The following is a 12,165-nucleotide window of genomic DNA, read 5'->3' as shown; positions in this document are numbered from 1 at the left end:
GTTCAAACATATGAGATAATAGCAGAGAATTTCTCCTATACCCATATTTGTGAAATTGTAGAATGCCAAATACCATATAATATACTACTATATATACATAACAGACTTAAAATATGTATACTTTTATACTTATATGTAAAAGTATATGTAAGTACTCTATATATGTAGGTAGTGTGTATTATATATAGTATTTGGGATTCTGCAGATTCACAAAAATGAATATAGGAGCATGTTTATTTATTTTGCTTGCCTTAGGTCTATCATAAATTCTGAGAAATTTTCAGCTGTTACTTATTATTAGATGTACATAAACAGAGATATACAGAGAAGAGACAGACATATATCTTAAAAGTAGACAAAGGAAACAATCAGAGGGAATACAACTAAAGTGAAGAACAGCTAAATTGATAGTTGAGTTCTCAGTAGTAACAATAAAAATTAGAATATAATGAAATAAGACCTTGACCAAAAAAACCAAACCAAACAAACAAACAAACAAAAAACCCTCAAACTAGAATTTAATACAGATTTCAAATTTATTTCGAGGGGCAGCTGGCTGGATGGCTCAGTTGTTAAGCATCCAACTCTTGATTTCAGCTAAGGTCATGATCTCAGAGTCCCTGAGATTGAGCCCCACATGGGGCTCTGTGCTGACAGCATGGAGCCTGCTTGGGATTCTCTCTCCTTCTCTCTCTCTCTCTCTGCCCCTCCCCCATGTGTGCATGTGTGCATGTACCCTCTCTCTCTCAATAAATAAATAAACATTTTTTAAAAATTTCTAGAATAAGGAAATAAAGAAATTTTCAGACAAGCAAAATCTTAAAATGAACCAATGAGAGATTCTGACAAAGGTATTATTAGAAGCATATATTTCAAAAAGATAATTATCCTAGAAGGAAGGTCTCAAATGCACAAAAAGAGGGGAACCTGGGTGCCTCAGTTGGTTGAGCATCTGACTCTTGATTTTGGCTTAGGTCATGATCTCATGGTTTGTAGATTCAAGCCTCACAACTGGCTTTGTGCTGACAGCTAGGATCCTGATTGGGATCTTCTGTCTCCCCCTCAATCTGCCCCTCCCTCACTTGTGGGCTCTCTCACTTTCTTTCTCTCTCTCTCTCTCTCAAAAATGAATAAAATTAAAAAATTTTTAATACACAAAAAGAATTTTATGAAAATAAAATAATAAACATCCAGGTAAATGTAAACAAATTTTATGTAAAACAAATATAATACTGTCTAATTCGTGGGATTAAAAAGAGAACTAAAAGAGAAAGAAATAACAAAACTATTTCAAAATAGAATATAAATCAGTAAAGGATTATTTGAATAACAATGTTCTAGTCTTTCTCCATTGTTCAAGATAAGGATCAAGATTTTGCAAAATTTAAAATTTACTAGATTATACATTATAATTTATGGAGTAATTTATAGAATATATATTTTATATATGTTATGTTTCAAAAATATACATAATAATACATTACATATTATGTAATAGGGTAACTACTAACAAAACAAAGTATATAATTTCTAAAACAGTAGATGGAAAATGTATTAGGAGAAAAATGAAAATAACTTTAGGTTTCATTTTGAACTAGAGGTACAGGGATCTAATTCTTGTTAGGTATCTTTATACTGCTTTGTTTTCTTACTGATTCTATAAATTAGCTTGAAATTATCCTCTCTTTTAGATATCGATGTTCCACTTATATATAATTCCTTCATTTTTATTATAGGGAATTCTATCTCATTCTATAAATTGTTCCCAGACCTAAACTATTGTGCTTCAAGTTCAGAACCATGGTATCACTTTTTATTCATTCATTCACAAATATTTATTGAATGACAGTATTTCCCAGCACCATCTAGTCTGGACAAAGTTGTACAGAGAGTAAATGTATTGAATCAGGAATCTACTCAGGGATTCCGTACTACTACCAGCTTTGTTCAGTGAGAGGGAAGGTAGGGAGGCAGAGTGGAGTGACTTAACCTGATTTCACAGAAGCTAAATGATGAAGTTGGGAAGAAAATGTTCAAGGCAACTAAACTGCATCTTTCTAGTGAATATGTTCAATCAGAGTTTGCACTGTATTAAGTAATCTAAGATTTACGAACCCCTAAATTTTAAAAATTCATATTTGACAAAATTTCTAACAAAATATTTCTATCTTCCGGGGTAGCCTGTGTACTTTCTTTTTAAAACTGAATGTTATAGAAAGGAAACTTAATATTGTTTCATGGACAGGTTACTGTTAATAATGATGCATTTAAAAAGCAAGGTATTTCTTGATTTTTCAACTACATAAAACCTACATCCTTTTCCTCTGAAGAAGAGAAGGCTAAGTCCTGATCTACTATGTGATAGAAGAACACAGGCAAATGACAGTAAATTATGTTACAAAGCCCACAAGAGACAATGAGTTTGCGATGACGACAATTCCCCATGCACAAGTCATTTCATTTACAACTGGAAGCTCTCTCTTGCAAAAGCAGATTGACTCAACTCTCCAAGGAATCTTTGATTCTTTTTTTTTTCTTTCATAGTTTATTGTCAAGTTGGTTTCCATATAACACCCAGTGCTCATTCCAACAAGTGCCTTCCTCCATGTCCATCATACCCCTTCCCTCTCCCCCAACCCTATCAGCCCTCAGTTTATTCTCAGTATTCAAGATTCTTTTTAATATACTGGTTTTAGAATCTACAATTCCATAAAGGAAACCACATGAAGTTTTGTGAAGTTTGTCAGTGGAACAGAAGTCTCTCTTAACCCTTGTTCTCCATGTTAAAAACTAAATAACAAAACACAGTATCACTCACACTCTCTCCAGTCCTCTCCTTGCTGCTTTCTGAGGTACCTTCATAGGAGGTCACCCCTGGGTATGGAACACTGAGAACAGCACCTAAGTAGAAAAACAAAAACATGTACGTGAATTTAGTCCCTAAGTCAGAATCATATCAAGAAATAATGACCTGACTTCAGGACCATTCTTGTAAGTCATTTGGTTTTTCATCCTGGAAATTCGGTACATTCTAACCTTAAGACACATTTGCGTAGAGTCTTTCTGGAACAGAAAATAATTACAACTCATTCATTCATGCAACAAGCATTTAATGAGCACCTACTATAGGTCAGCCACTATGCAAGATTTGTTAAGATACAGACAAAATTTTTATCCTTAAGGAGCTACTTAGTAAAGGGACAGATAGTAAAAAATATACTTTTACCAGACAGGGAAAGTGGGTGAAGGTTGGAGACTGGCTAGGAATTGATCATTGTTGAAGCTGGGCCTCATTGTGCTATTCTATTTTTTTGTATATGTTTGAAATTTGAAATAAAGAAAAGCTTTTTTTAAAAAATTAAAAATAAAGAAAGCAACTACCAATTCATAGGAAATACAAAAATCAAGGAAACATGTTAAAGTACACCACAGAATGCAATCGGAAAAATCCTTACTCTGAGAAACTCATACAAGACAAATGACAACTAGTGGAGCTAGAAAGGTTCTACCTATTGACAGAAGCAGTGGTTATAGAGTGTTTGCCTTAATGTAATTCATTAAGTCATACATTTGTTTTAAGTAGTTTTCTGATTTGAATTATACTTAATAATTAAAGATCTTTAAGTTCCCACAACATAATGCCTTAAAATAAATGAAAACACAATTACTTTTTCTTGAACTCTTTCTTGAGACTCTTGAACAACATATAAGGAGAGAGAAGCCTGATATTTTTTAATGTGAGGTGATATTTTTTAAATGTGTGCTTGCTTACAAGATCATCTTAAGCCACAAATAATTTAAAAAAAAAAGTGAATAAACACACAAGAACATACCTCCTGATGTTGGGGTATCACCAACAGGAAGTGGAGATGATAATTCAGGGCTAAGTTAAAAAAAAATGTTTAACATTAATAAAATGATAGAAATATGCGGATATATTTTGGGGTTTATTTCCCAAAAGGGAATTCACTAGATCTCCAAAGAAGTGTTCCCAAACCCAAGTACTGATTTAACAAGGTTTAAAAAATAATAGTTTTCACAATTTATTTTACATGTATTGATTTCTACTCAAGTAGGATCATCCTATATAAAGTGCTTCCCTACTTACTATTTTATCACCCTGTTTGATTTCTTTTCAGTTGTCAATATGTGAAATTATTTGATTTATTTATCTACTCCTTTATCTCTGTCTCTAATCTCTTAATCCTCTAGAATGGCATTGTCACGGTAGTCACTGGATTTATGTGGTAATTTAAATTAACTAACATGAAATAAAACTTAAAATTAACTAAAATTAAGCAAAGTTTAAAATTAAAATTTAAAATAAAGTTTAAAAAGTTTAACTAAAGTTTAAAATTTAAAACATTTTAATATTAAAACAACCATGGCTATATTGTGGAGTTGACTATAAAGTTAAAACTAATATTAAGTTATTAAGTATGATCATTCAAAGACATTTCATGACTGGAACTGGAGTTGGGGAGTCAACTAGTGCAATGCTCCCTAAACTCCCAGGGTTTGGTAGAAAATTTAAGAAACTGGGGCACTTGGCTGGCTGAGTTGGTGGAGTGTGTGACTCTTGAGCTTTGGATTGTGAGTTTGAGCCCCATGATGTGTGTAGAGATTACTTAGAAAATAAAAAATCTTTTTTAAAAAAAGAAAGAAAATTTGAGAAACTAAATTTTTTTAAGTGTCATAAAGATTCTTCTGCTTTTTAAAAATACTATCTAGAAAGAATAAAATATTAAACAATTACACTAAACCTATTACTTTTGTTACTTTATAGTGCATTTGCAGGAAATTGCTTCTCAGTGAGCTGTCATCTAGAAAAACCAAAGGAATATGACATCTGGATAAGTCATTATTATGAGTGATGAGTGGAGAAAGGGCCTGGGTGATGGGAAAGCATCAAGAGGCTTCGCAGGGTGCAGGGAATAGAGCTAAAAGCAAATAAGATTTCAAATGCATTTCAGACAGACATTAACATAATCAGGCCTGAATAGGGACTATCAGTTGTCCACAGGCAGAACCACTTGCCAATACCTTCATTGTATAAATGAAAAAATGAAATCCAAAAGAATAAAGCAATTTTTTCTGGGTGATACAATGACTTGATATGGCCCAAGGCCATACCTAAAATTCCTAACTGTATCTAGTTCCCTTTTCAATAATAACAACGGCAGGAATGAGTACAACTAGGAGCACCTGGGTAGCTCAGTTGGTTGAGCATGCAACTCTTGATTTCAGCTCAGGCCATGACCCCAGGGCCATTGAATTGAGCCCTGTGTTGGGCTCTGCACCAAGCATGAGCATGCACTCTCCCTTAGCCCCTCTCCCCCACTCATGCACATATGCACTCTCTCTCTCTCTCTCTCTCCGCCTAAAATAAAACAAAAATTTAAAAAAAGAATGAGTACAACTAAATTTATCATAAATCAAGCATTGTGTTAAGTGTTTTATTGTGGTTAATTCACTTAATTGTGGCAATAATCTTAACAGGAAGATACTAATATCCCCATTTATACATGTGAGAAAACTAGTTATTAGAAGAAGTTAAAAACTGCTAGACATGGAGAAGCTATCATGTAAAACAGGTCTATTTGATTAAGAAACCTCACTCTCATTCACCTTAATTCCTCACAACATGGCCTCTACAAGAGCCATATTGACTAGAAGGGCAAACAACATGGTTTCACTTGGTTGTAATGACAACAGCCTACATAAACTTAATGACTGAAAAGTTACAGTGTGTAAGGTCCCAGAAAGAGGAAACGAAACCCAGTCAAAGTTGGAGAGCTATGGAGAGGAGCCAGGTATGAGAACAAAGAGGTCAAAGTAAGACAGAGGGGCCAAAGCACAACACAGTAACTAGGACTGTAAGTTGGGATGATGTGGCAAAGAAGCCAGACCTCACATGGTTTTAGTCAAATTGTCCCCTAGACCAAAATTACATCTGATAAATAAGTCAGAGGGATAAGGATGAAGCATAGGAAATATAGTCAATAATATAATAATAACTTTGTATGGTGACAGATGGTAACTACACTTATGGCAGTAATCACTTTATAATTATATAATTGTTGAATGACTGTTGTACACCTGAAACTAATATATAAAATTGTATGTCATCTGTACTTCAATTTAAAATTTTTTTTAATTTAAAAATAGAAATACTGCAACCAAAAAAAAATAAGCAAACAAGTTATTAATTAAATTTAAGTTAATTCTCTAAGGAAGCATTCACAATGGAGACGTTTGTTTACTTCAGTAGAACTAGATTTCACTTACTGAATTCAAATTAACATTATTTTAATGATGGTAAGTAGGTAACTCTCAGTAATTCAAATCATTCCAACACTTAATCCCTCATTTTCCCACTCTCCTTTTAAAAAACAGCAAAAAACACTTAACAACAAGAATCCTTTCAACATGTTCTCATTAGGTATGCCTCCTGCAGGGATCCCCTAAAATGTCACAACAGAGCTACAACACAGAGTTGTATTGAGTTTGGAGACAGAAATGCTACCTCATTTCTAGGCCAAACCACAAAATTGAAGTTGGTCAGCTGAGACCTTTGGCTGAATACCAGCAGCAAACAACCTCCTAGATTCTCATCTCAGCCAGCACATAATTTATTACTTCGCCTCTACTGCCTAATCCTATCAGAATTCAGGTGAGATTGTACCAAAAGATATCATAGTCCAAGGAGCATAAGTTTAAAAACAAGCCAAGCATAATTTCATATCTAGATTACTACTCCCCTTGACAATTCTCTGTATTCTGCTTTGCTCTTAATCTGTTAACTGTGATCAGCACGTGACAACAAAAGAGCCAGTAATCCTCCGTGCTAGTCCCAGAAGTATCATTAACTTTGTGTACACCTTAGAAAAATATCTCAGTTGCTCTGGGCCTCAAGAACTTAATCTCCAAAACAGGAGTACCTCCCTAGCCTACCTATTTCACAAAAGTATTGATGAAAATCTAAAGGAAATATGATATGCAAAAGCATTACAAAAACATGAAAAACTAAACAAATATAAAAGAAAACAGAGGGTAGTAATGAAGCAGGGATATATATGTCCCAAATAGAATAAAACATTTGCTTTTAAAAAATGTATATTTTGCTTTGTGATACATGATAGGCATCCTCAATTACAAATGTAAGTTAATTGAGGTACAAAATCAAATCCCAAAGAACAGTTCTTATATTGAGAATATCACCAGAGACCTGATAAACTTGGGTAATTGAGCAGAAACTCAGTTATTCATTTAACAACTATTTGGTGAACACATAACCCAGGTGGGGGTTTGTACTGGTTACGGAGACCATACAGGAAGTCCAAAAGGCAGGGGGTTAAGCACTGACTGGAGCTAAGTGGAGATGCTTTCCAGATACCCAACTATAATGGAGACAAGTGCTGGAGGAGGGCCTTTTGTAAATAGGGAACATGAGAGAGACTTGAGCACGTTTCAATGCTAATAAGCTTTGAAATGGGAGAAGGTGAAGACTCAGGAGAGAGAGAGAAACAATGATAGGGAGATGTTTAAGAAGTAAGATTGGATGTAAGGTCCTAAGTAAGGTGAAAAATGCTTTTTTTTTAAAAGACAATGGGAGCATAAAGGGAAGCTAAAAGTGATGCAGAACAGAGTGTTTGATGCAAGGCGTATGTCAGCAGGTGGGTTAGAGTTCACATAGAAGCAGCAATTTTAATTACAGAGAAGAACTGTGATAGGAACAATAGTGGCCTCCACATCCTTACCCCAGAACTTGTGAGTATGTTAAGTTAAATACAAAGGAGGATTAGGCTAGCAGTTGGAATTAAGGTTGCTCATCAGCTGGCTTTAAATAGGGATGGTAGCCAGGTTTATCCAGGTGGATCCAGAATAATCATAAGGATCCTTAAATATGGAAGAAGAGGCAGAAGGCTGTCAGAGTGATGAAATGTGAGAAAGACTTAACCAGCCATTACTAGCTTTGAAGATGGAAGGGGGTCATGAGCCAAGCATTGTTGGTGGTTTTTAGAAGTTGGAAAAGGCAAAAAAACAGATTCTCCACTACAGCTTCCAGAAAGTAATGCAAACCTGGCGACACCTTGAGACCCATGTGAGATTTCTGAGCTATGTAACTGTAGGACAAGTTGTGTTGTTTTAAACAACCAAAGTCTATGGTAATTGGCTAGAGCAGCAATAAAATCTAACACAAGAATCTCAACACAGAGAATTCAAGAGTAATTTCAAAGATATCATAAAAATAAATTTGAATATAGAAAAGTAAAGAGCAAATTAAGGGTTATAATGGATCACTATAGAACTCAAGTTGGATAGGGGAGCCTGGGTGGCTCAGTTGTTTAAGGATCTGACTTAAAGTCATGATCTCTCAAGGCTCAGGTCATGATCTCGCAGTTTGCAGGTTCAAGCTCTGTGTCTGGCTCTGTGCTGACAGCTCAGAGGCTGGAGCCTGCTTCAGATTCTGTGTCTCTCAGTGCCATTACCTGGCTCACACTCTGTTTCTCTCTGTCTCTCAAAAACAAATAAATATAAAAAAAAAAAGAACTCAAGTTGGATAAACATGGGCTTAGTGAATCCTTAGTCCACTCCACGATTTCACTCCCAGTGGTACCTAACCCAAGTCACTCTTTTCAGCAACTACCTCGGTTGGCAGTTTTCACCCCACCCCAGCCTCGTCGTGTGTTCTAGTTACACAGGAAAGATACTTTACACTTTAAAATTCTCAATATTCAGTTATATTTTCATATATTGTTATTTTTGTACACGTTATTTTCTAAGAACAGTAAATAATATTTTCAGTTCCTTATTATACATAGTACAGGCAGTGCACCTTAGCAATAAAAATATGTGATTCAGTCCTGCTATGATGCTTATTTGTGAGTTTGTTCCAATGTGATTAACACAGTAGGAAACAACTGTGAATAACACAAAATTTCTCCTTTATTTATGCATAATTTCATTGTGAGACATGCTAGGAAACCAAAGAAAACTGCACCCACTTGAAGTGAGCCACACAGGAATACACAAAACATACATACACCATACCTTACATAATCTTCCAGCTACCCCATGTGCCATAAGCCACACCCACCCTCATATGGTGTTACAACCGTCCATCCTATTTCAGGTAAGCCTCCTTCCACCACTTTATAATAACCCACAAGCTACAAACTTGCCAACATCCACTTCCCAGTAAACTTCAGACTTCTTCCAGGTTAAGTGTCATATGTATTAAGGTGTTAACATACTTCTTCTCCAGATAAGATGTGTAAAATGTGCCACTATTTTCATTAGTTACAACCATGAAGATTACTAGGACTGGTGGGACTCTCCAGAGTACTTAGTTCACTGCTTGTGTGTACAATGGCAATCACAAGGAACTTCCAAGCTCTGCTTCTCAGTGGTGAGAGCCCACACCTAAGAAAATGCATGGCCCAACATCTAAGCGGGTGCTCCATCCCAGGCCCAAGCAGAGAGACTCAGTGGTAACGTTAGTTGTATCAATGAGTGAGACCACAGAGTCCCCTTCTGTCCTGTTTACTCATGTTTGATCTGAACCCTATATATACCCTACTAACACTCACATGTGTACTCCAGCTATGCTTTGGCCTAGACTCTGCTGCTCAGATTGGATCTCCAGACACTGAATCACCTAACTGGTTTTTCAATCTGTCTTTCTCTCTAATGTGAGGCACTGACCTGGACTGTAGGCCATAATGGTATTTTTCTATATAATCACCCATACACTGGCATAATCTAGATACTGTGAGTATGGATAGAACTGAAATCTTTAATCCTTATACACTAAAAATTCTTCACCTTCCATGATCTGCTCTAAACTGCTATGGCTCAGGACCCAGAAATGACCTTAACCCTAAATCTAAAGGCCAATAGAGCCAGAAATCCTAATATTGAGGATTCATCAAGGTTGAGTTATTCCTATATTTCTTTTTTTTTTTTTAAGAGAGAGAGAGAGAGAGCATGAATGGGGGAGGAGCAGAGAGAGAGGGAGACAGAGAATCCCAAGCAGGCTCCACACTGTCAGTGCAGAGCCTTATGTGGGGCCTGAACCCATGAACTGTGAGATCACGATATGAACCAAAATCAAGAGTTGGATGCTTAACCGACTGAGCTACCCAAAGCACTCCATGTTATTTCTATATTTCAAAATTATAATCATCATTTATCAGTAAAGTGATCTACACCACCAACCATCATTTAATAAACTATTCTCCACTAAGGCATATAATTTAATAACATTTTTACTTTATCCATAAACCTCAACAAAAGTAGTTCATGCCACATTCCATTTCCAGAAGTCTATTTTCCTCACCCAAGAGAAAGGAATAAGTCTGCCTACTGGCAAGTTCAGAAAGTAAACAAGCACAGTGACTGTGATGATAACCTTGAATGCCAAGGACCTCAAGATGAGGAAAGGCATTTGAGACTTACCCACAGCCCTGGTCATTGCAGGAACTGGCAAAAAAAATAGAAAGGGTCCATTAAATTGGGGGTGAGTCTTGGAATAGGTATGACACATCTCAGTTGCCAAACATGAAATCGGGGGGGGGGGGGGGGGACAACACTCACCTGCTTACAGTTTCCTTTGTATATGTCAGTTTCTAAGGGAAACAAGGATAAACATGACTGTGTTAGTTAATGACAGTTATTAAGCAGTACATAAAATGTATTGCATAGAAAACACTAATGTCCTAACATTATATTGTTATTTTACAAATATTTGGTTTTTTTTTCTGTTAACTAAATAGTTAAAGCAAGGTACTAATGATGCCAAGTTTCTTTTGTGACTGTGGGAATGTCCTGGCACTCAGTTTCTGTTTGTTTCCAAAATTTCCTGTGCTCTTTCTTAATGGGCAGATTAATAAAATTCATTGCTAATCATTCCAAAAAGATCTACAGGTTGGAGATTGGTTAAATTTTATATTAACCTTCCATGGACTTAGAATCAAGTTTTCTGTGATCTAACATATTTATAGAAACTCTCATACTAGAATAATAGAGACATGTGGATAAAATAAATGCTAAATCTGTTTCTCTAGAATTCATACATAAAGATACATTGTACCAATAATTGGATTACTCCTTTGGGACATTCCAAAGCAAACATCCCTAAGTTTCCTCTAAATTAGTAGTTTTGAGGCCAATATAATAAAAAACACTAAGTTAGAAGACCTAACTTCAAGTCCCATTTTCTCTTGCTTAGATATCAAGGCAAAACCCCAAATCTCTCAATATCTCATCTATAAAATTTAAAGACTATTATTCTAAATAACTCTCATGATATTTATAAATAACTCATTGTTCTTCTTACTCTACAAACTCTCCTGGAATAATCTCAGCCAGTCTAAATGCTTTCAATTGCCACTTCAAGCCTGATGACTCCTACAGCTATATTTAGAACCCAAACCACTCTCCTTGGCTTCATACCTAAATCAGGCAATTCACATTTCACAGGTAGCTCAAAACAACATATTCAAAAGTGAGCTCAGTCAGGGGATGCTCTGAAGGCAAGGTTGCAAGGAACAAAGATACCAGAGACACCACCACAAACATGAATCCTACAAAAGATACAAAGACTCTAAACCCACATATTTCAATAATAACACTGAATGTAAATGGGCTGAATGCTCCAATCAAAAGACATAGGGTAGCAGAATGGATTAAAAAACAAAATCCATCTATATGCTGTCTACAAGAAACTCATTTCAGACTGGAAGATACCTTCAGATTAAAAGTAAGGGGATGGAGAAATATGCTACAGGAAATCAAAAGAAAGCCGGAGTAGCTATACTTATATCAGACAAACTGGACTTTAAATTAAAGACAATAACAAGAGATGAAGAAGGGCACTACATAATAATTACAGGTCCATCCACCAGGAAGAACTAACAATCATAAATGTCTATGCACCAAATATAGGAGCACCTAAATATCTAAAACAATTAATCACAAACAGGAACAAGCTTATAGATAAGAATGTGCTAATAGCAGGGGACTTTAATACTCCGCTTACAGCAATGGATAGGTCAACCAGACAGAATATCACTAAAGAAATAATGGACTTGAAAGACACACTGGACCAGATGGATCTGACAGATATATTTAGAACTTTACATCCTGAGGCCAGGGAATTTA

The 12,165-nt window shown here is 35.6% G+C and overlaps 1 protein-coding gene across 1 annotated transcript in view; it reads right to left on the bottom strand.

Annotated features, from left to right (window-relative positions):
* IMPG2 (interphotoreceptor matrix proteoglycan 2) overlaps positions 1–12,165 on the bottom strand; it is an 86,880-nt gene that overhangs the window by 55,492 nt on the left and 19,223 nt on the right. Inside the window, exons 4-6 of the mRNA XM_039224023.1 lie at positions 10,600–10,631; positions 3,834–3,883; positions 2,819–2,901 (exon numbers count right to left, since the gene is read on the bottom strand). Of these exons, the coding sequence (XP_039079954.1) occupies positions 2,819–2,901; positions 3,834–3,883; positions 10,600–10,631 (165 nt within the window). The remainder of the gene's footprint in view (positions 1–2,818; positions 2,902–3,833; positions 3,884–10,599; positions 10,632–12,165) is intronic.

Source organism: Hyaena hyaena, unplaced genomic scaffold (genome assembly GCF_003009895.1).
Source record: "Hyaena hyaena isolate Hyena2069 unplaced genomic scaffold, ASM300989v1 scaffold_1522, whole genome shotgun sequence".
Classification (NCBI taxonomy): Eukaryota; Metazoa; Chordata; class Mammalia; order Carnivora; family Hyaenidae; genus Hyaena; species Hyaena hyaena.
Note: the sequence above shows the minus strand (reverse complement) of the source record. Positions and strands in the feature narration are given on the sequence as shown.